Source organism: Geotrypetes seraphini, chromosome 4 (assembly GCF_902459505.1).
Source record: "Geotrypetes seraphini chromosome 4, aGeoSer1.1, whole genome shotgun sequence".
Taxonomy (NCBI): Eukaryota; Metazoa; Chordata; class Amphibia; order Gymnophiona; family Dermophiidae; genus Geotrypetes; species Geotrypetes seraphini.
The window spans coordinates 20606025-20630904 of NC_047087.1; the positions used below are offsets into that span (position 1 = coordinate 20606025).

The 24880-nt window shown below is 45.7% G+C and overlaps 1 protein-coding gene across 2 annotated transcripts in view; it reads right to left on the reverse strand.

Annotated features, from left to right (window-relative positions):
* The window catches only part of CDH13 (cadherin 13), a 1218549-nt gene that overhangs the window by 631794 nt on the left and 561875 nt on the right, over nt 1-24880 (reverse strand). For both annotated transcript variants that reach the window (XM_033942565.1, XM_033942566.1), the window contains one exon: nt 19059-19211. In XM_033942565.1, the coding sequence (XP_033798456.1) occupies nt 19059-19211 (153 nt within the window). The remainder of the gene's footprint in view (nt 1-19058; nt 19212-24880) is intronic.

Here is a 24880-nt window from a genome sequence, read left to right on the forward strand (position 1 = left end):
CGGGCAAGGCTCTGGTCACCCTCTTGGGTAGACTGGATGGACCATAAGGGTCTTTTTCTATCATCATTTAATGCATTACTGTAAGTTTTTGTGACAGACTGACAGACTGAAAAAGCTAGGGCTTTTCTCCCTGGAAAAGCGGAGACTTAGAGGAGACATGATAGAAACCTTCAAGATCATGAAGGGCATAGAAAAAATAGACAGGGACAGATTTTTCAAATTAAGGGGATCAATAAGTACAAGGGGGCACTCAGAGAAATTGAAAGGGGTGAGGTTTAGAACAAACGCCAGGAAGTTCTTTTTCACACAGAGGGTGGTGGATACATGGAACGCGCTACCAGAGGATGTGATAAACAGGAGCACGCTACAGGGGTTCAAAGAAGCTTTGGATAGGTACTTGGAAGACAAAGGGATTGAGGGGTACAGATAAGAGTAGAGGTAGATTATAGGGATGGGATTAGAGGTAAGTTACAAAATTAATCAGGGACCACTGTTCAGGCACTAGGCCTGATGGGCCGCCACGGGAGCGGACCGCTGAGCAAGATGGACCTCTGGTCTGACTCAGCGGGGGCAACTTCTTATGTTCTTATATGTGCATACATGTGCGTTCCATTGAACCTCTGCCCTTATACACACCCACTGACAAATCATACACCATTAAAGCATCATTAATTGGTGTTCTAAGAGGCCATTTTTGCATACAGCACCATGTACACATGAGAATGAACAGAATGCCGTTATTTATGTTCCTTCTTACCACCTAAAACAAGGCAGCTCCTTGTCGAATTACCCCCCTAAAATATGAACTACAGCTGCACGTGCTCCCTGAAGTCTAAAAACAGATTCACACGTGCAAAAGAATGCAAGAGATATGTGAAAATATTTTCAAAAGTGTGAAAGCTGTCGTCTATAATTTCAAAGAACATTTAAATAAAGGCATGCATATGAAACTCCTGTAGCTTTTAACAACATGATATGCTCTATACCATTAACTTTTAATTAACTCCCATTTTGCCACAATTAAACTCAATTAGAGCAGAATGTCTGACACTGCAATTAGCTGTATATAAACACCCCAGCTGGTGTCACATTGAATTAATGTCCCTTGATGGTGGAATCTCTTTCCGGGGATAATGGACTTGCCACCATGGGATTGTTAATTAGACCTGACACCTCTTGTGAGCTTCTCAACCATCCACCACTTTTAACTCTTTCTAGTCTGAATCGTGTTGTCAACATTTGTATTCCTATAATCTATAGTCAATCTCATTGACTCCTGTCATGCGATCCATTTCTCATTTTAACCTCCTCATTACCCCAACCCCATTTTACAAAGCTTCGGTAGCGGCTGCTACGCAAATGCTCCAATACCTATGATATTATTTCAAATAAACAGATTATAAAAAAAAGAAAAAAAGGAAACCATTCACGATTCACTCTCGCGAATCCTAAACCGTTCCTTACTCTAATAGGGATTCTTAATTTCCATCCTCTTATTCCTCAGTAGTGAAACTTAAACCTCTTTGATGTTAACTATATATAAGCTCATGTAAACCTTTTCCTTTCTCTTCTTATATTTTAAGTTCTTGTAAACCGTGCCGAGCTCCACTTCCGTGGAGAGGATTGGGTATATAAATTTAAGATTTAGTTTAGTTTAGTTTAACTCATTTCTGTTCTCGAGCAATTAAAAATTGTTGCAGTTGTATAGGATCCCAAAAAACATATTCAATGTCTTGTTTTAGATGATGGGGATTTCCTTCGTGATTGGTGCGCTATACTTAACAAATGTTCGTTAGATCTTTTTTTTTTTTATTTTAGTTATCAGTTTGACATTTACATGGGAATTTTAGGTAAAAGGATGCCTCTAGAGCTAAATCTCTAACTTTTAATTTCAGAAATTCTTTCCTTCTTAATTGAGTAGCTCTAGAGACATCTGGAAACATCCTAACCAAGTCCCCACAAAATTTTGTCAACCTATTTTTAAAATAAAGTTTTATTATTAACACTTTGTCAATCTCACTCATGCATGTTATCACCAGAGTGGACCGACTCTGGATCACATCCTGACTGACTTCCAGAAACTCTGTCAAATTAATTTCAGTTGTAACCAAATGGTCCACCTCCTGGGCGGATTCTATTTTCTTTTGCGGAACATAATAATAATTATTTATTGGAAAATTCTCCACATTGGGCAACCCTAGTATTTCTTTGAAAAATTTCCTTAATAAGATTTCAGAAGATAGTAAATGAGTTACTGGGAAGTTGACCAAGCGGAGATTTCTCGCTCTATACATATTTTCCATTAATTCCATTTTAGAATATATCATCGTAGAATCCTTAACAGCAGATACTGAGACAGCTTGAAGTGTAGTACCACATTTAATTGTTTATCCGAGCAGCCTAAATTGGAATCCACATTTTCAAGCTTATGAGACACAAGACTATGAAAAATCCACTGTTTGTTTCACAGTTGACCTGAGAAACCCTTCTACTCCAGAAATACCTAACCACAAATCTTTAAGGGTAATATCTTGTGTTTCCTCCGTTAGTGGTTGATCTTCCACTACACCTGAAAAATCGAGTGATTTAGGTATTTCAGTAAAAACTAATTTATTTGTCTGAGTGGAGGATACCACATATTCGGTGGAAATAGTAGGATTTATGTTCCTACTATCACTTGATACTGGATGAAGGGGAGGAGTCCGTTCGAGGGGACTCATTGAAGCACCCGAAATGGAGGAGTTCATGTTAAGTGGTACTGCTGAAGGATTATCAGTTAATAGTGTCAAGTGCCTGCCAATAGGGCCAGATACAGCCGGTGTTGAACTCTTAGGTTTAATTTTTCTTTTCCCCTTGTTCAAGCTATCAAAAGTTATAGAAAAAAATAATACAACCTTAAATCCAGCTCCTCGACTCCTCGTGGCTACAAGGAGCTCCCAATGGGCAGTACGTGCCCCTTTGGCCACGCCCTGCGACCGCAACCGTGGCATCAATTTAAGGTGTTGGAGGTGGACCCAGTGACGTCAGGAGTCCGTCTCTTACTATGCCTGCCCAATGAGCAGCAAAAGAAAACGCCAGCCGCTGCTGCAGGAAGCACGGGGGCAGCAGGAAAGTCACCTCCGGTATCCCTCACAGGTATCAGGCTCCCCCTACCCTCCCTTTTACAAAACCGTAAAAGCGGTTTATAGAGCAGGCTGGTGCACTAAATGCTTTGCGCCTCTCCCAACACTCATAGCATTGGGAACAATGCAGAGCATTCAGCGCACCGGCCTGCACTAAAAAACGTTTTCATGGTTGGGGGGGGAGCTATGTAGAGACTTTACCTTTGGTAGTGATCCAGTAATCCTAACTTGTACAGTACAGCAGTGTTCTTCAATCTTTTGACACCTATGGACCGGCGAAAATTTTAAAAAATTATTTTGTGGATCAGCACCAGTCTGCGGACTGGCAGTTGAAGAACACTGGGCTAAGTCGTGGGCCAGACTCCGCCCCATAATAGTATTAATTGTAACACTATTTTTTCCATTCATTTTTCTTATATACACACATTATCATCTTATTAACACATAATGGTTAACCACAAAATTAAACTACACAAAGCACACTGTACATATGCTTCTCAACATTAATTCCTACCAAAACACAGATTATACAGACAGCAGAGGTAAATTCTCAAAATTAACACAATTCAATCACTAAATTAAAAACTAAAACCATTCCCCCTACCTTTGTTGTCTCCCTCCCTCCATGCTGTGCCTTAACTTCTGGCTGTTTTATGCCGCCCCTGGTGTTATCTTCGGGCCGGCTCCCTCTTCCTTACTGACGCAGTGCGCAAAGACGTGGGAAGTGGCTCCACGCGCCGGTCCTGCACCTGAACCGGAAGCCTTCCCTCTGACACTGCGTCAGTAAGGAAGAGGGAGCCGGCCCGAAGATAACACCACATCAATCGGACCGGCGGCTCAAGGACACTGTTGCGGACCGGCGGTTGAAGAACAGTGCAGTACAGAGAGATCCGTTTCACTTGAGAAGTGCAATAGCATGGTTGTTCTTTTTGCCTATGTGAGTGCCCAGATATAAAGGTCAACTAATATAGATACAAGGCCTTACATTTTACTGTGCAAACCTAATACATGTCTTGAATGACTCTCAAAAGCTAATCAAGAAATGTATTAAGTTCGTTAAATAACTTATTTTTTCCCTGACCTTTATTTCTCTGTCTAGGAAGTAAATATGGTAGCTTTAGAAAGTTTCGCAAATATACAAACTTGACAAATGTGAAATTTCACACATTCTGGTTATCTGTGAAATTAGCTTTTTTATAATCTGTATTCATGCTTTCTAATTTTTTTCTATTAAAATGCAACGTGTAAGCAAAAAGACATCCAACATTCAGGCTCTGCCTATATTTATTTTGGTTTTAGGACACACAGACTGTGAAGGAGCTGATCTATCTAAATCAGGGTGGGCAACCTCGATCCTCAAGGGCCACAACCCAGTCGGGTTCTGAAGATTTCCACAATGAATATATGAGAAATTTATTTGTAGATAATGGAAGCTGTACATGCAAATCAATCTCAAGCACGTGTGACCCTTCCCCAAAGAATGTCTGCTACAAAATAGGAGGCACAGGATTTTGGGGGGAGTCATTGAGCATGGTGTGTGTGGATAGAAGAATTTAGTGGGTGGAGTTGGAGGACCCTTTACCTGAGTGGGAGGGGGAAGAGTCTAAGGCAAGGAGTAGGAGTAGAAGAAGGCCTTTTGATCATCCTGATCTCTTTCCAAAGCCCTAGTACTGAAAGAAGCTCCTGGAAGTGCTGACAGACTGTGGAGTGAGAGCTTGTGTGGACTTGTTACAAACTAGTTATTTTCCTTATGGGTAAGGTTACCAGCCATCTGGGAAAACCAGGACATGTCCTCTTTTTAGAGGATTGTCCAGGCTCCTGGACTGGCTTTTCAAAACCCAGCATTTGTCGGGGTTTTGGAAATCCCCAACGAACTCCAGCCACATATAGAGGGCCTCAGACATAAGAACATAAGAATTGCTGCTGCTGGGTCAGACCAGTGGTCCATCATGCCCAGCAGTCCGCACACGCGGCAGCCCCCAGGTCAAAGACCAGTCCCCCAGTACCAAGCTTCCAGAGCAGGTGACCAAGGCCACCAGCGTGCTTGACTTTAAGAATAAATGGGACATCTACGTGGGATCCCTACAGAGGCCTAGTAAGGCACTCAGACGCGATGGGGTGGGTCAGTAGAGTGGGCAGACTTGGTGGGCTATAGCCCTTTTCTGCCGTCCAACCCTGACTTGAATCCCTGGAGGGTGTTTTCCCCCACGACAGATTCTGGAAGAGCTTTCTAGTTTTCCACCACTCTCTGGGTGAAGAAGAACTTCCTTACGTTCGTCCGGAATCTATCCCCTTTCAACTTTAGAGAGTGCCCTCTCGTTCTCCCTACCTTGGAGAGGGTGAACAACCTGTCCTTATCTACTAAGTCTATCCCCTTAAGTACCTTGAATGTTTCATTCATGTCCCCTCTCAATCTCCTCTGTTCGAGAGAGAAGAGGCCCAGTTTCTCCAATCTTTCATTGTACGGCAGCTCCTCCAACCCCTTAACCATCTTAGTCGCTCTTCTCTGGACCCTTTCGAGTAGTACCATGTCCTTCTTCATGTACGGCGACCAGTGCTGTACGCAGTACTCCAGGTGAGGGCGCACCATGGCCCGGTACAGCGGCATGATAACCTTCTCCGATCTGTTCGTGATCCCCTTCTTTATCATTCCTAGCATTCTGTTTGCCCTTTTTGCCGCCGCCACACATTGTGCAGGTACGGCTTCATCGACTTGTCAATCAGAACTCCAAGGTCCCTTTCCTGGGAGGTCTCTCCAAGTTCTGCCCCGGACATCCTGTATTCACGCCTGAGATTTTTGTTACCGACATGCATCACTTTACACTTATCTACGTTGAACCTCATCTGCCATGTCGATGCCCATTCCTCGAGCCTGATTATTTCACGTTGCGTGGATGATGTCATGCATATCTGCGCATGCTCCAGGCCCTCCAGATGTGACCGGAGCTCATCGCAGAAGAGAGGAGGCTTGCTAGGGGCGGGGATGGGGATGGAACTGGGCAGGGCCGGAGGCAGGGCTGGAGATATATCTGTGTAGGGCTGGGGCGGGGCTGGAGGCGGAACAGGGCAGGGTTATATGTCCAGGGTTTTCCTTTGTAACTTAATGGGTATAGGTTATCATAGAAGAATTACAAAGAAGTGAAAATACAATTTGAGAGGTTTATTTTTTGGCTTATACAAGCTTCCCTGGTGTAACACTGTCTTATTTATGTACATGGCTTTTTTTGAGATTCGATGTTTTGTGTTGGATCAGTTTTCATACAATAGAAACATAGAAACATAGAAATAGACGGCAGATAAGGGCCCAGGCCCATCCAGTCTGCCCACCTTAATGTCCCTCCCCTACCTTTGCCTTGTGAATAGATCCCATGTGCCGATCCCATTTTGCCTTAAAATCAGGCACGCTGCTGGCCTCAATCACCTGTAGTGGAAGACTATTCCAGCGATCAACCACTCTTTCAGTGAAAAAGAATTTCCTGGTGTCACCTCGTAGTTTCCCGCCCCTGATTTTCAACGGATGCCCTCTTGTTGTCGTGGGACCCTTGAAAAAGAAGATATCTTCCTCCGCCTCGATGCGGCCCGTAAGATACTTGAACGTCTCGATCATGTCCCCCCTCTCTCTGCGCTCCTCGAGCGAGTATAGCTGTAATTTGTCAAGCCGTTCTTCATATGGAAGATCCTTGAGTCCCGAGACCATCCGGGTGGCCATTCTTTGCACCGACTCCAGTCTCAGCACATCCTTGCGATAATGCGGCCTCCAGAATTGCACACAGTATTCCAGGTGGGGCCTCACCATGGATCTATACAATGGCATAATGACTTCCGCCTTACGACTGACGAAACCCCTTCGTATGCAGCCCATGATTTGTCTTGCCTTGGACGAAGCCTGCTCCACTTGATTGGCAGACTTCATGTCCTCACTGACGATTACCCCCAAGTCTCGTTCTGCTACCGTTTTTGCTAGGATCTCGCCATTAAGGGTATAAGACTTGCATGGATTCTGGCTGCCCAGGTGCATAACTTTGCATTTTTTGGCATTGAAGTTGAGTTGCCATGGATGCAATAGACTTTTTATGTCTACAATGAAGAGGACAACAGTGGATCTTTAAACTTAACACGACCAACCTATGGGTTTGAATGCAAGCATAGACCGGTTCTACTTTTATGGGGAGTGTGTGGTGTAGTGGTTAGAGCAACAGCCTCAGCAGCCTGAGGTTGTGGGTTCAAATCCCACACTGCTCCCTGTGACCCTGGGCAAGTCACTTAATCCCCCATTGCCCCAGGTACATTAGATAGAGTATGAGCCCACTAGGAAAGATAGGGAAAATGCTTGAGTCCCTGAATGTAAAACCACTTAGACTATAAGCGGTATAAAAATGCTTAAATAAATAAATTATGTTGTCACAGATCTCCATTCGCTGACTCGTTTGAGATTGAGGAGTCATTCTGATTGTCAGCTTCACGGACCTATTAGGGATAGGGTTCCCCGATTGGAGACTGCGGAGTGAAAAACGCCATGGCGCCATTGTGAAGAGCAAGAAGTAGCCCAAGAACTGTGAGTTGAACAATGTTTTATATCTCTGGCATGATTTTGCTCAATTCAGGTAGCTGAGTTTTGGTGATTTGTTGCAAGATTCTTCTAGTTGCCCTGAAGAAGCGGTGTTTAACCATGAAACTCTAGCCAACATCAGAGAGGAGACTTTTTTCTCCAACATATAGAGTCTTTAAAAAAAAAATTTTCTAGTGCCATTCTAAATAAGAATACTTAAAACATCAAATCATTTCAATAGAGGTTTTTTTAACGTCGTTGATGCATTGTGTGGTGAAGTCAACATTAGCTCACTATAGCGAGGGGTAGAACCAGGGGCCTAGCGAGGGTGAGTGGCACATCTCCACCTCCTGCTTCTTTTTGCACCCTCCCCCCCCCTGCGCTCTGTCTCTTCCCTTCCCCTCTAGTCCAGAGGTGTCAAACTCAATCACATTAAGGGGACGAAAGCCAAAACACAGGCTAAGTCGCGGGCCAGACCCCGCCCAATTTCTGCCCCAGACTCCACCCCCATAATAGTGCTAATTGTAACACAACTTTTTCCATTCATTTTTCATATATACACGCACAATATAATCTTATTAAAAGAATAATGGTTAACCACAAAATTAAACTACACAAAGCACACTGTATGCTTCTCAACAGAAAACAGATAACCCCATGCAAATGCAGGTCCAAAAACTAAAAGTACTAATATATAAAAAAGATTCAAGACTCTGCATGCAGTACAGCCCCAGAGAAAAGCAAACAAATGTATTTCTTCCTGAGCAGTGCAAAAGATAGACAGCAGATTAAAATGCTCAAAAATGACACAATTCAAACACTAAGGGCTCCTTGCACTAAGGTTCGCTAGCGTTTTTAGCACGCCCTACATTGCCGCGTGCGCTAATCCCACGCTATGTGCCGAAAACTAACGCCAGTTCAATGGAGGCGTTAGCGTCTAGCGCACGCGGCATTGCTGCACGCGGTAAGCGCGTGATAAAACCGCTGGCGCAGCTTAGTAAAAGGAGCCCTAAATTGAGAATAAAATCATCCCCCTACCTCTGTTGCCTCCCTCCCTCCATGCTGTGCCTCCCTCCGGCAGGTGTCTTACCTTCTGGCCATTTTATGCGGTCCAATGCCCCCAGTGTTATCTTGTGGCTGGCTCTCTCCCCTCACAGCCCGCAGTGTGCACGAAGCCGCATGCAGCAGCTCCTCACGCGCTCTGCGCCTGAACCAGAAGCCTTCTCTCTGACATCGCAACGTCAGAGGGAATGCTTCTGGATGAGGCGCGGGACGCGCGAGGAAGTGCTGCACGCAGCTTCGTGCACACTGCGGGCTGTGGGGAGGAGGGAGCCAACCACAAGATAACACCGGGGATATCGGACCGCGGGCCGCATAAAACGGCCAAGCGGGCCAGATTCGGCTCGCGGGCCTTGAGTTTGACAGCTGTGCTCTAGTCAAAGTTTTTGCTCGCAGCAGTCAACAACGTGCTCCTCACAACCCTGTCGGCTCTCCCTCTGATGTCACTTCCTATGCATGGCACCCAGAAGTTACGCCAGCGGGAGAGCTGACGGGGTCGCAGAGAGTACGTTGTTGACCGTCGCGGACAACAACTTCAACTTGAGGCATGAGGGAAGGGAAGGGGCGAGCACGTGGAGGGGAGGAATGGGAAAAGGTGGGGGAGGGGTCGGAGAGGAAGAGGGGTGCCGGTGCCCCTATCAACATGGCGCCCAAGGAGAAACTCCCCCTCTTACTATGCCACTGGGTAGAGCAGAGTTGCTCCCCTTAAGTCTCAGGCTTTTTCCTCCATTTTTGATTAAGGCCATAAGCACTTGAGGCAAAGATGTGAATTTTTCTGTTTTTTTAAATTTATTTCAACCTTTGTGTCATAGAAACATAGAAACATAGAAATAGACGGCAGATAAGGGCCACGGCCCATCCAGTCTGCCCACCCTAATGACCCTCCCCTACCTCTACCTTGTGAATAGATCCCACGTGTCGATCCCATTTGGCCTTAAAATCAGGCATGCAGCTGGGCTCAATCACCTGAAGTGGAAGACTATTCCAGCGATCAACTACCCTTTCAGTAAAAAAGAACTTCCTGGTGTCACCTCGCAGTTTCCCGCCCCTGATTTTCCACGGATGCCCTCTTGTTGCCGAGGGACCCTTGAAAAAGAAGACATCTTCCTCTGCCTCGATGCGGCCCGTGAGATATTTGAACATCTCGATCATGTCTCCCCTCTCTCTGCGCTCCTCGAGCGAGTATAGCTGTAATTTTTCTAACCATTCCTCGTACGGGAGATCCTTGAGTCCCGAGACCATCCGGGTGGCCATTCTCTGGACCGACTCCATCCTCACTGCCTTTGTGATTTTGTGCAAATCAAGTTTATACAAATTCATTGTGGAAATCCTGAAAACCTGGCTGGCAAAGGGATACTCCAGGACCGAGTTGAGAAACACCGCTCTATACCACCCTTCCCGGAATTACACGGACAAGTGATCTGCTGAAACCTGCCCCCTTCACTGCTGCTAGAAATACCTCTTGTTGACGGCCGCTGCTTTTCACTTCCCCCTAGAAGCTGCTGCCCTGGGTTAGGGGGTGTCCCTGATCCTGGACTCAGGACTGATGCTGCAGTGGCCATACTTGGAACAGTAAGAATTAGACCGTTTTACAAAATCAGAAAATTAAGGTTCATAGCGTCAAAGTTCCAGTGCTTGGAATTCAATTGATTTGACAGAGAAATATGAACGGAGGCGCTACAAGACACCAAAAAAAAAAAAAAGGGAGAAATAGAATCCCAATTTAACATTTCTTGGCATGGAAGATTCTAGAACGATACTGAAAAAAAGAAAACAAATTTTAAACAGAAGGTTTTCATCAAGAAGGATCTGTAAAACAAAACCCAGAAACACTGTGTGCCATTTCTAGTTTACACATAGCTCCAGGCAAGATGTCACCGTCACATCACCAAATTCAAATGTATTATTTTCCCTGTGTAGCCATGTGTGATATATATTTCCTTATATAATTAGACCTTGCCTCTTTAGTCATTAAAAACAGAAGATGAAACAGAAACTTGACAACACTATAAGGATGACATTTATGCAAACATTTTATCTAAATTCCTGGTGTCATTTCATTGTAGATATATTTAGAGAAAAGCTTTTATCAACCTTTGAAACGCAGAAAAATAAGAAGACTCCAATGCAAGAGGTAATTGTATGTTATCCTTCCTTTGAAGATTATTTTTTTGTGCAATAATAAATACCTACAGGCCTTGGCAGGCCTCAGCTTTTAAACACTGACCACTGCAGTCAGAATTAGCCCTGGTTATTCAGTGTCAGGTTATGTCTAGACACTGGCACTGAATATCTGAAGCTAAAAAGAATACTAGGCACTTACGAATTATTCAAAACGCAGCTATTAAACTTATCATGAAAGCTAAGAAATTGGATCATGGCTCGACACTTCTTAAGAAAGCCCACTGGCTTCCAGTATCCCATCGGAAAACGTAGAAAATCCGTTTAATACCTTTTAAAACACTTCTCAGCAAGGCCCCATCTTTCATTGAGAGACTTCTGATACCCTATGCCCCCCCAACCCCCCGTTCGAACGCTCAGATCAATTGATCAACATTTATTAACGGTCCCCTCTCTCAAAGGGCTAGATTCACAAAGCAAACCGAATGTGTACCGATCGGTTTGCGACCTCGGCCCGATTCGCTTACCTTTCTTCCGACCCTCCTCCGATCCGCGCATGCAAATGAGGGCAACGGCATGCAGAGTAGGCAGGGATGCGATTCACTAAAGAAAATCTTGCAACACCGACTGGGTTGGCCGATCAAAAAAAAGACGACTGCCGAGGACCAGTCGCTGAAGCCCTTTCTGGCTGCCCTGCCTTCTGCCGCCCTGCCAGCCCCTATCCGGCAGCCCCGAACGTGCCTGCCTGCCCCGAATACGCTGCCTGCCTGCTCACCCCGAATGCGCCTGCCTTCCTGGCCCGAACACACTGCCTGTCTCTCCCTATTGCATCTCCTCTCCCTATTGCCTGTCTCCCTTTCCTGCACTGCAAGCCTGTGGTTTTAAGCGGATTAAAACCACAGGTTCCATTAAAATGATCGCCTTTTAAAAAAAAAAAAAATCTTTGCCATCCCTGAGGTCCAGCACATGCGTGCAGATGGTCTGCGCATGCGTGGGGATCGCTATTGAGCGATCTGGGAAGGCAGATGGGGGTGTTCCTCCGATTGCACCCATTTGCATATTGGGGTTTCGTGAATTCATCGGACCTGCCCAGATTGGGCCGAATCGGGCAGGTTCGTGAATCTAGCCCAAAGTCATTAATACAAGATGGCAATATATTGTTTCAGTCACTGCACCTCACACATGGAACTCTCTTCCCAATTATTTAAGGTTCAAGAGCAAGGATCACCTTACAGGTCATGGACCTGATGGGCTGCCGCGGGAGCGGACTGCTGGGCGCGATGGACCTCTGGTCTGACCCAGCGGAGGCAACTTCTTATGTTCTTTTGTTCTTATGTTCAATCTTAAATGTTTTCTTTTTAAGGATGCCTTCGATCTCTGACTCTTTAAGCTAGGATAAGCTTCTTTCCAGTCTTAACTCTATTTCATGACCCTTTTCCTCTTTTTCCTTTCTCAAATCCCTATCTTTTGTTTTTCCCATATTCGTTTATTTCCTATTTCCTATTATATTTCTCACCTCCCTTCCCTATAAGTCTTGTATGTTAAGTCCAGGTCTCATATATTGTACCTCCCTGAATGTTTTTAAACCTTTTATTTTTTTGTACATCGCTTAGAAGTAAGATTAAGCGATTAATCAAATTTTAACTAAAACTTGAAAAAAATTCAGCATTTGGAAGCTACTGGAGATTATGCGGGTCCCACACAATATTCAACCGGGACTTCTGTGGGCCCTCATTCTCTCCGATTCCCCTCCATCTCCCCCAGAGGTAAGGCAGAGCTGATTACCTTAGACGAGGGGTGCCCACACTTTTTGGGCTTGCGAGTTACTTTTAAAATGACCAAGTCAAAATGATCTGCCAACAATAAAATTAAAAAAAAAAAACACAAAGCACACTGTACGCAGAGAAAATGTTAATTATCATTCCTATTCCGGGTTTTTTTTCAAAGAGGTCAAGGCAGATGACTCTATGCACTGTCACCTCAGTAACAACCATACAAAAATAGACAAATATACCCCCTTCCCTTTTTACTAAACCATAATAGCAGTTTTTAGCGCAGGGAGCTGCACTGAATGCCCAGCGCTGCTCTCGACACTCATAGGCTCCCTGCGCTAAAAACCGCTATTGCAGTTTAGTTAAAGGGGGCCATAGTGCAAAATATAGACAGCAGATATAAATTCAGACACATTTTGATCACTAAATTGAAAATAAAATCATTTTTCCTACCTTGTCTGGTGATTTCATGAGTCTCTGGTTGCACTTTCTTCTTCTGACTGTGCATCCAATCTTTCTTCCCTTCTTTCAGCCTGTATGCTTCCTCTCCTCCAGATCTCATTCCCTCCCCCAACTTTTTCTTCCTCTCTCCCTTCCCTTTCTTTCTCCATGCCTCCCTTTCTTTTTTTCTCTCTTCATGCCCCCTTTCTTGTTTTCTGTTTCCCTTCTTTCCTTCTGTTTTCCTGCCTGCCCCCTTTCTTTCTTTCTCCCTGCCCTCCCCAAAACCACTGCCGCTAGGCAGTGACAGGGCACAGGGCAGGCAGGCAGGCCTAGTGACAGGCAGGCTGGCCCCATACTCCTCACGTACCCTAAACCATCCCCCATACCCCCAGTACCTTAAATCATCCCCCTACGTACCCCCCCAGTAACTTTTTTAATCATACCCCTTTGTACTTTTTAAAATCCCTCCTTCCCTCCCTAGACGGCTAACCTGGTATTTTAAACATCTCCCCACCCTCAGTACCTTTTAAAATCCCTCCCTCCCTCCCTAGATGGCTATCCTGGTATTTTAAACATCCCCTCACCCCGGTACCTTGATGCATTCCTGGCGGTCCAGCGCTGCATCGGCAGCCTTCCCTGCTGGACAGGCGCCCAAGTCCCCATCTGCCGTGGCAGTAATAGGCAAGTGTGAGCCCCGAGCACGCCTGCCTGGTCTCGTGCCGCCCGAATTGTGTCAGCTCGGCAGGCTCCCCCATCTGCGCCAGAAGTGAAAGTCAGACGCGAGCCCCGAGCACGCCTGCCTGGTCCCGCGCCTCCACTCGAATGGTGCCGTCAACTCCCGCGAGTCTTGCGAGAACTAACAGCACCATTTGGGCGGCGGCACAGGACCAGGCAGGCACGAGCCCCGAGCACGGACTGGGGGAAAGGAAGGGCAGGAGGACCTGGACCTGGCCGGCTGCACATCCCTCCAAGCCGTGCACCCGGGGCAGACTGCCCCCCACTCGGTACGCCATTGATCTTCACCCCGCCCTGCCAGCACTATGATTGGCTGGCGTTCTTCAAGAGGCGGGCCAGTCAGGAGGGGAAAAAAGAGAAGGGAAGAAGGGAACCCACTCTGCGATCGACTTGGGTCGCCTGAGTGAGCGACCTGTTGATCGCGATCGACGTATTGGGCACTCCTGCCTTAGACTTAGCGGGGATGGGCCAGGAAGGGGCGGGCCCACCTCATTTCAATGAGGCAGGCCTGCCAGCTGGACGGCAGCAAGACCCGTCTGGCTGGCCAACAATTTAGAGGTTAGTTGTGGGGAGGTTAGTTGTGGGGGGAGGTTAGGGGAGTCATCAGGGGGGGTGGTAGCATGGGGGGGGTCGTTAGCGTAGGGGGTCTGGAGGGGGTGCGGCCTTCCGGCAGGAGGGGTTGGGCACCCTCCTGCTGGCGATCTGACAGGCGGCTGCGGCCGCTATACTTATTGCAGCAGGGAGATCCCTTGCCGTGATAAGTGTAGCGGCCGCGTCTACTCTAACCGGCGTCTGTAACATGGACGCCGGTTACAGAATCGGGGTTAGTGTAGGCCTGATTCTGTTTAGGACACCCCTCCCGGGCATCCTATACAGAATCGGGGCCTTAGTGCGCGCTAAATCGCTTAGCGCACCTTAATAAAAGGACCCCATCGTTAGAATTATTTTTCCCTGTGTATAAAACTTAACAGTTGGTTTACAGTGCTACAAGAACAATAGCGATGCTTCACAGTAGGGCATCATTTAATCCATAAAATAAAGGCATCTATACATTCATGGTCTAATTAAAAAAAATAAATAAATCATTTTAGCACATATGTAGCACTAGACACATAAAATGGATTTTATAAAATTAGGTCATTGGCATGAATATGCTGGGGTGTGTTCTAGGTGGCAGGCAGAATGGGACGATTCAGCGCGGCCAGTTAAGCAGTTTCATCGCCACCAGTTCATCTCAGGAAGTTTAGCGCAGGACGTTTCATCATGGCAAGGAAGACTGTTGTGGAAAGTGTGGCGCAGTGGTTAGAGCTACGGCCTCGGCACCCTGAGGTTGTGGTTTCAAATCCCATGCTGCTCCTTGTGACCCTGGGCAAGTTACTTAATCCCCCATTGCCCCAGGTACATTAGATAGAGTGTGAGCCCACCAGGACAGACAGGGGAAAATGCTCGGGTACCTGAATAAATTCATGTAAACCATGCTGAGCTCCCTTGGGAGAAAATCGATTAAACTAATAGTGTGAAAAGTTTCAGCCTCTGATAACCAGAGCTGGTATTGTGACATCATAATGCCTCATTCCACCAATAAGAGCCAACCTCATCAGTGATGTCACAATGGCTTGATTGCCCTATACTTGCCTCACTTTCACTACATTTTGATTTCTAGAGTGGTGCAGTGGTTGAAGCTACAGCTTCAGCACCCTGAGGTTGTGGGTTCAAGCCCACGCTGCTCCTTGTGACCCTGAGCGTCACTTAATCCCCCCCATTGCCCCAGATAGATTTTGAGCCCACTGGGACAGACGGAGAAAATGCTGGAGTATCTGAATAAATTCATGCAAACCGTTCTGAGCTCCACTGGGAGAACGGTATAGAAATTGAATAAATAAATCAATAAAATAAATGTTGCCTTTAAAATCATTTCGACACATCAGCCTGTGTACTCCTTGTCTGTTACCTCAGCTTTCTGAGTGAGACTTTAAAACTGTGCCTAGGAAGGTGGCTCGTTTCTAGTGTGTACGAAAAAAATTTTTCTCTCCGCTTTTTCATGAAGGGGGGTGTGTGTGTGTGTGTGTGGTATGGCCCCTCCCCTCCTCACTGGCAGTGAGACTTTTCTACGCTTGTGGCAGGGAGAGAGAGAAACAGGCCCGGAGAAATTATTGCGGCATCACACAGCCCGCCGTGCTGAAACGGCCGCGATTAAACATCCGCGGTGAACCAGGTGCGCTGAACTTGCCGAGATGAACTGGCAGCAATGAAAACGGCCACGCTTAACTGTCCACGCTGAATCGGTCGCGCTAAGTCGTCCTAGACCCCCAGTGGCAGGAGTGTAGCCCGCTGCCTATTTTTGTGGAGGCTCCGGAGTGGACTAGGGAGACATACCCATTAGTTTCTGTTCTCCCCCCCACCCCATTACAAATCTTACCTTTGCTCATGGGAATGCCCAAACCCTACCAGCTGAAAAGCTCCATGGCATGAACCTTCCCTTGTGCGAAGAACCTCCCCGGTGGCATGCTTTCCAGCTACCGATGCCAGCACTGACACTCCTCCTGCATGTTCGATTCAAGAGTGAGGAGGGCTGGCGTCGGCGGCTGGAAAGCATGCCAACTTCATACATACACATGTATGGTCATTTAAATGTGCAAAAGGCCCCTAACCTTTCTAAACTGACCTCTCTAAAGTGACTTAGCACTTTTGGCTTCACTGGGCCGCATTAGTTGAAAAAAATGTTTCTGGGGCTGCACAAACATGCAAACTCTGCAGCAAGAGAGAGGAGGGAGCCGGCAAGACGGTAAACACCCAGGGGCAGCAGAGGAAAACACTGCATCGTCCTCGACCGGGGACTCACAAAATACTTCACTGGGCCGCATGGGCACCCCTGACTTAGACTAGCTCTGCCTTTCAGTGGTAGCGTATCACACCCTGATATGTACCTGATTCTGCAGGGCAGATGGCAGAGACTCCCTGTGGGGTGTGCAGTCTGCACCAGTGCACACGCACAGTCAAACAGAGACCTTTTCCCCCAATATACTGTACTTGCAGTGTGCGTGGGTGTGTGCGTTAGTATAAATGGATCCCCACTGGGGAAATCCATACCTTGCAGGAAAGGGTGGCAGAGAGCTAGACTGGAGGGAGGGGGGAGATATGATGTTTCTGAAAAGATAGGAAAAGAAAGAGCAGGGGAAAGAGAGGAGACAGGGGAGGAAGACAGAAAAAATGCCAGTGGAGTGTTAACCCTTTCAGGACCAAGGGACATATTTGTCCCATAACTTTAAAATCCTATAAATTTTGATTGGGATAGTCTACAGTTCTAAATTTGATATGTACGGATTCCATATGATACTGACTTTATGTAAACAAACTGGTTCCGACATTCATTCATTAGCGTCGTTGCCAGATTGACGAGAAGATTCACTTGCCACACTGTCCATAAGCCAGAAGTTTGATTTTTTAAATAAAAATAATGATATTTCACAAAAAAAAATCAATTTTTTGGCATCTGCAAGCCCTTTTTACCATAAAAATGTCGTCAAAACCACAAAAATTGGCCTACGATCCTTATGGTCCTGAAAGGGTTAAGTGAAGAGGTTGATGAGCGTAGGTAGAGCAGAGAGAAAAAAGGGCACAGGAAAGAGATGTCAAGTAGAGAGGCAGACAGAGAAGTGGGAAGGGGACGGGCGGGCAAGAGTTAGAAGATATCTGAAAGCAAAAACTCTTTTGACCGCAAATGTTTTGTGCGTGTCAGCGTGGGAGAGTGTGGCGCAGTGGTTAAAGCTAAAGCCTCAGCACCCGCACTGCTCCTTGTGACCCTGGGTAAGTCACTTAATCCCCTCATTGCCCCAGATACATTAGATAGATTGTGAGCCCATCAGGACAGACAGGGAAAAATACTTGGTACCTGAATAAATTCATGTAAACCGTTCTGAATTCCCCTGGGAGAATGGTATACAGTGTTCTTCAACCACCGGTCCATGGACCAGTGCCGGTCCACAGAAATTTCCTGCCGGTCCACAGGGCCAGCACCTGCATCAGGCCCAAAACAGTGTTCTTGAACCGCCGGTCCACGGTGCGATCGATGCGGCGTTATCTTCAAGCCATCTCCCTCTTCCTAACTGATTCAGTGCACAAAGCCACAGGCAGTGGCTCCTACGGGCATCCTGCGCCTAAACCGGAAGCTTTCTCTCTGACGTTGCAACGTCAGAGGAAAGGCTTCCAGATGAGGCAGGGGATGTGCAAGGTGCAATTAGTACTATTATGGGGACGGGGTCTGGGGTGGAGATTGGGTAGAGATGGGCGGGGTCCGGCCCACGACTTAGCTCAGTGTTCTTCAACCGCCGGTCCACGGACCGATGCCGGTCCACAGAATAATTCTTTTATTTCTGCCAGTCCATAGGTGTAAAAAGGTTGATAAACTCTGGTATAGAACATTGACTAAACAAATAGTATGAAAAGCTTCAGCCTCTGATAACCAGAGCTGGTATTGTGACATCATAATGCCTCATTCCACCAATGCCTAAGAGCCAACTTCATCAGTGATGTCACAATGGTTCCATTGTCCTACAATTGGGCTCACTTTTACTACACTTCGATTTCGAGAGTGGCACAGTGCTTAAAGCTAAAGCCTCAGCAACCTGAGGTTGTGGGTTCAAACCCACACTGCTCCTTGTGACCCTGAACAAGTCACTTAATCCCCCCCTCCCCCAATTGCCCCAGATACATTAGGTAGATTGTGAGCCCAACAGGACAGACATGGAAAAATGCTTGAATACCTGAATAAATTCATGTAAACCGTTCTAAGCTCCCCTGGGAGAACAGTATAGAAGATTGAAAAAAATAAATAAATAAATAAATAATGAGCACACAAATCCCAACTTGACCAAATGTTTCAGCATTTCCTTGGCTTCCATTTGAGGAAGGAACACAATGCTTTGTCCTTGACTTTTTGAGCCAGAGTTATAGCTGCAGCAATTACAATAATCACCCACAAACAGCTAGTCTGGCTCCTATCCAGCATATTAAAATCACAGAAGCAAAATCTGGTCCTGTATGCTGCTTTCACATAAACTATAATCTCAAAACACTCTGAAGACGTGAGAAGCGGTTGCCGGGCCCTGGGAAAAATGCAAGGATGAAAAGAATGGCACACAGTACCAGCTGCTTAAGAGGAACAGGTGTTCATCGACAGGGATTTCCATTAGCAATCCTTCTAATAACAATCATGAGAGCCTACGGCTTGAACGTTGCCAGCGCTCTCTGCCCACTTACATCGTATTTTGCAGCTAGTTCTCTGTCGAGGGACTCGGTCACCAGTACGTCGCCGGTGTTCTCGTTGATTCTGAAAATTCCAGTCGGATCTTGATCCACTCCCTTCCCAGTCAGTCGAAATTTTAAGCCGTCTGCTTTGTCGCTCGTTACAACCTGTGAAAATGGAACGGACAGAAGCTTCAAGAGATTTATTTGATTTAGAAATTTATATGCCGCATACAACTATGCGGTTTCCAAGTCACATGCATATAATCTTGTTTCCCTACGATTTCCACAGATAACATAGACAGGTCTGGACAACATCATAGACATTCCCCCCCCCTCCCCAATATAAAATATTTAAAAAAATCAAGGCAAAACCACATTCACATCAAATCAAATGATCGACTCTAACGTAGATAGCCACACCAATTCACATTAGCATGCAAAGCAAGTCTAATACCATCAATTCAGAAATACAAACATGCTTTAAGTCACTGTTCTTCAACCGCTGGTCCGCGGACCGATGCCGGTCTACAGGAAATTTCTTCTGGTTCGCGCAGGGCCGGCAAGATTAAAGGCTGCTATCTTACCGCCCTGCTGCTGCTAAAGCCAACAGGAAGTCTTCTTTCCGACGTCAATTCTGACGTCGGAGAGGACGTTCTGGGCCAGCCAATCGCTGGGTGGTAAGATAGCAGCCAACCCAGGGAAAGGAAGAAGGGAGGCTTTTTTATTTTTTTGCGCAACAGGGAAGGAAGGAGGTAGGCAGGCAAGCAGGCTGGTTTTGGCCAGGGAGGGAGGGAGAGAGGTAGACAGGCAGGCAGGCTGGCTTTAGGGGTGGGGGTGGGACAAAGTGTGGAAGACAGTGAGAGGGACATAGGAAGGAGGCACTGGGGGCACTAAAGAGATAGGAAGGAGACACTGGGGGCACTAAAGAGATAGGAAGGAGGCACTTGGGGCACTAAAGATAGGAAGGGGCACTAAGGACATGGGAAGGAGGCACTGGGGGCACTAAAGACATGGGAAGGGTGCACTGGGGGCACTAAAGACAGGAAGGGGTACTAAGGACATGGGAAGGAGGCACTGGGGACACTAAAGACATGGGAAGGAGGCACCGGGGGCACTGAGGACATAGGAAGGAAAGAGGGAGGGAATAGAAAGGGACAATTCTTGGGCTTGAGTGCAGAAAGAAAGAAATGAAAGAAAGGATACACAGACAGAAGGAAACGCAACCAGAGACTCATGAAATCACCAGACAGCAAAGGTAGGAAAAATTATTTTATTTTCAATTTAGTGATCAAAACGTGTCAGTTTTGAGAATTTATATCTGCTTTCTATATTTTGCACTATATTTATCTATTTTTCTATAGTTACTGAGGTGACCGAGCTCACAGAAATGGGGTTTTTAAATTTTAGTCCTAGTAGTTTGCCGGTCCACAAAAGAATTCTTTTATTTCTGTCGGTCCACGGGTATAGAAAGGTTGAAAAACACTGCTTTAAGTCACACATTACTGACAGGGAAGTCTAAAGAGGATATTATCAGATTAGCAGAGCGGCAGAAGTAGAGCCTAAACAACTTCAGGTAAAGCGATTTCATTGTGCAACGTCAGCTGGTTATCATGAGACAAAAGGGCTCCTTTTACTAAGGTGCTCTAGCATTTTTAGCGCACACAGCAGATTAGCGTGCGCTAACCCCGCGCTACCCGGCGAGAACTAACGCCAGCTCAATGCTGGCATTAGCATCTAGTGCGCGGGGCACTGTAGTGCGCCCTATTCCGCGCGTTAATCCCCTAACGCGGCTTAGTAAAAGGAGCCCAAACCCCGAAAATAAGACCTATCCCGAAAATAAGCCCTAGTTAAGATCGACCCCCCCCCTCCGAAGCCCCTTCCGAATGTCCCCGAAGCTCCCTGGGATGAGAGGGAGGGATAGAAAGATGCTGCACAAGGGGATGGGTGAGAGGGTTCTGCTGCACAGGGGGATTGGAGGGAGGGATAGAAGATGCTGCACATGGGGGGGGGGGGGGTGGAGAAAGGAAAGAGGAAGAATTGGTGTAGAGGAAAGGAAGGGAGAGATGATTGTTGTATATGGAAAAAATAAGGCATCCCCAAGAATAAGCCTTAGTGTGTTTTTTGGACCCAAATAGCTCTAAGAACTGTACTTTGATATAGCTTTTTTGAGAGATGCATATGACAAGGGGTTCAAAGTGGCAGCATATTGACTGAAATGCATTGGCCTGTATTGGTCCCTATCCTTAAGAGCTGAAGCAAAGAGAGATAAATTGATTTGCCCATGGCCACAAGGTGTTTCAGTGAGAGAAATGGGTTGTAAAGTCCAGTTTTCATGGCTCTCGGCCCAATGCTTCAATTATTAAGTCACTCTTCCTTGTAGAGCAGGGGTTCTCAACCCAGTCCTCGGAACACATCTAACCCAGTCAGGTTTTCAGGACACCTACGATGAATATGCATGAGGTGACATTGTTGAGGATACGTTGAAACCCTCAGCTCAATGTGCGGTGGCGGCCAAGAAAGCCAATAGAATGTTAGGAATTATCAGGAAAGGAATGGAAAACAAAAGATGAAAATGTTATAATGCCCTTGTATCGCTCTATGGTACGGCCGCAACTTGAATACTATGTGTGGTTCTGGTCACTGTATCTTAAAAAAAAAAGATATAGCGGAATTAGAAAAGGTACAGAGAAGGGTGACGAAAATGATAAAAAGTTTGGAACGACTTCCCTATGAGGAGAGGCTAAAGCGGCTAGGGCTATTCAGCTTGGAGAAGAGACAGCTCAGGAGGGATATGATACAGGTCTATAAAATACTGAATGGAGTGGAAAGGGTAGATGTGAATCGCTTGTTCACTCTTTCCAAAAATACAGTGGTACCTTGGATTACGAGCATAATCCGTTCCAGGAGCATGCTCGTAATCCAAAATGCTCGTTTATCAAGCGAGTTTCCCCATAGGAAATAATGGAAACTCGCTTTGATGCGTTTCCCCCCCTCCCCCCCCCCGAGAACCGGCATTGCTCCCCTTGAAGGCCCCCCCCTGCGATCCGGCACCCCCCCTGCCTCGAACCGGCACCCCCCCCCCGCCACGATCCGACCCCCCCCCCCCGACACAATTGGGAACCCCCTCCCCCCCGCCACGATCCGACCCCCCACCCGCAAACCGGTGCACTCGTAAACCGAGGTACCACTGTACTAGGAATAGGGGGCATGCGATGAAGCTACTAAGTAGTAGATTTAAAACAGACCCGAGAAAATATTTCTTCACATAATGTGTAATTAAACTGTGAAATTTGTTGCCGGAGATTGTGGTGTGTAGCAGGGGGTTAAAAAAGGTTTGGATAATTTCCTAAAAGTGAAGTCCATGGGCCATTATTGAGATGGCTTGGGGAAACCCACTGCTTATTCCTAGGATAAGCAGCAAAGAATCTGTTTTACTCCTTGGGATCTAGCTAGGTACTTGGGACCTGGGTTGGCCACTGTTGGAAACAGGATGCTGTGCTTGATGGCAGTCCCAGTATGGCATGCTCTTATGTGAACCAAGTATAGGATAATCAAGCCATTGTGACATCACTGATGATTTTCGCTCTTAGGCATTGGCGGAATGAGGCATTATGACATCACAATCTCTGATCTGGAATGTTGCTACTCTTTGGGTTTCTGTCAGGTACTTGGGACCTGAGTTGGCTGCTGTTTGAGCTTTGGTCTGTCCCAGTATGGCGACTTATCTTCTTATAGATTTGCATGCCCTACCTCCGTTGTTTGCAAATGTATCTCATGCATATTTATTGTGGTTGTCTTGAAAACCTGACTGGCTAGGTGTGTCCCGAGGACTGGGTTGAGAGCCCCTTTTGTAGACCAATACCAGTTTCTCCTCAAACTAACATAATAGAGGGTCATTTTATAAGGTTGCCAAGGTTGGAGGCCCAGGTAGGTGCCTATTTTCAAACTAGTTTTTCAAGACACAGGGCCACGAATTTGGTCTTGGAGAATGAGATGTACAGTGTCAGCATCTATGAGACAAACATGGTTATTTTTGTTACATAGAGTGTTTTGGACCCCTGTACGTTTGCAAAAAATTAGATAGTTCTAAGTCCAATAGATGCTGGATGTAATCTGGAACCTGGGACATTAGACCATTTACTTTATTATTGTCCCCATATTAAAATATTTTGGAATGCTATTTGGCCTCAAATTAATGCATTGTTGGAAAATCATGTAGCACTCTCATATGATACCGTATTATTTGGAATGATGATGAGGAAAAAAAGTCAAATTTCACCAGAGAATAACAAGCTTTTATTAGTCATGACAGGGGTTGCCATTCAGCATATAACCAACAACTGGAAGAATCATAATAACCTTAGTTATACATTTTGGTGGAATACAATTTGTCATATATTCAAAATGGAAAGAGCTATAGCAATACAAAGAGGGACATATACTAAATTTATAAAAATATGGGGGGCCATTGACAAAATATTGTAGTGAATAATCATCAGTTTTTCTCTTCTTCTTTTCTTTTTCTTCTTTATGGCACATCAGGAGGGGTGGGTAATGGAAATAATATTACATAATATGTTATAATATGTTATATAATGTGTATATGGTGATTGGAAAGCAGTTGAAGGGTGGGTGGTGGGGGAGGGGGTAAAAATATTATTAGAATTTTATGTAGTAGATATAAAAGTGATATTGTGTATTAATTTGTTGTAATTTAATATTTTGTGCACTTGATGTAAAATATGAAAATGAATAAAGAATATATAAAAAAAAAAAAGACACACTTACCTCACCAAAACTACACTGAGGTGGCCAAAATGAACCTGCGAACATTTACACCTGTCTCCGAGCAGACGTAGAGATGTCTGCAAGTGAAATATGGACGTGGATGCAGTTTCACGAACTGTGCCCAAGGTCTGCCCAAAAATGCCCATACGCAGGTCACTCAAAGTAGGTTACAAGTTACAATTACAGATTTCATATTTTGCTGTTTGTCAATGAAGGTTCAAAGCGGGTTACAAATAAAAAAAAAACTAGATTAGTGCAATTAATAATCTAGAGTAATTAGATACATATATCATTATCGCTTAAATTACTGCTAGACGAGGGCTCCAGCCGCATTAGGGCTTTAACGCGTGGAATAGCGCGCAATACATTGCCGCGTGCGCTAGACCTTAACGCCAGCATTGAGCTAGCGTTAGTTCTAGAAGCGTAGCGCGCGGTAATCTCCTGCGTACGCTAAAAACACTAGCGCACCTTCGTAAAAGGAGCCCTAGGTTATAAAATCTATCGTACCAGCGTCATCAATTAAAATGCTAAAAATATCCCACTTAAAAACACACATACAGTACGAGGGTGGTGCTGAAAAGTTTTCAGCCCAAGCAACCAACTTCCTAAATTCTGAGCCTTATTTCGCCACTGTAGCTGAAAAGAGTGTCATCTTATTTCGTTAAGTGTCAATTTACAGAAACAAAATTCTATGTTTTTGACATTGTTTCAGGCCATTGATTGAACCATATCCACGTCATTCTCTTCTTGGTTGGACTGAGAACTTTTCAGCACCCCGTGGGAAGAATTTTAGTGTCTGATAACCAGAGCTGAGACTGTGATGTCATAATGCCTCATTCCACCAATAAGAGCCAACCTCATCAGTGATGTCACAATGGCTTCAATTCCTATACTTGGCTCACTTTTATTACATACAAGGGGGTCCTGAAAAGTTCTCAGCTCAACCAACCAACTTCCTAAATTCTGAGCATTATTTCGCCACTGTAGCTGAAAAGAGTGTTATCTTATTTTGCCAAGTGCCAATTTGCAGAAACAAAATTCTGTTT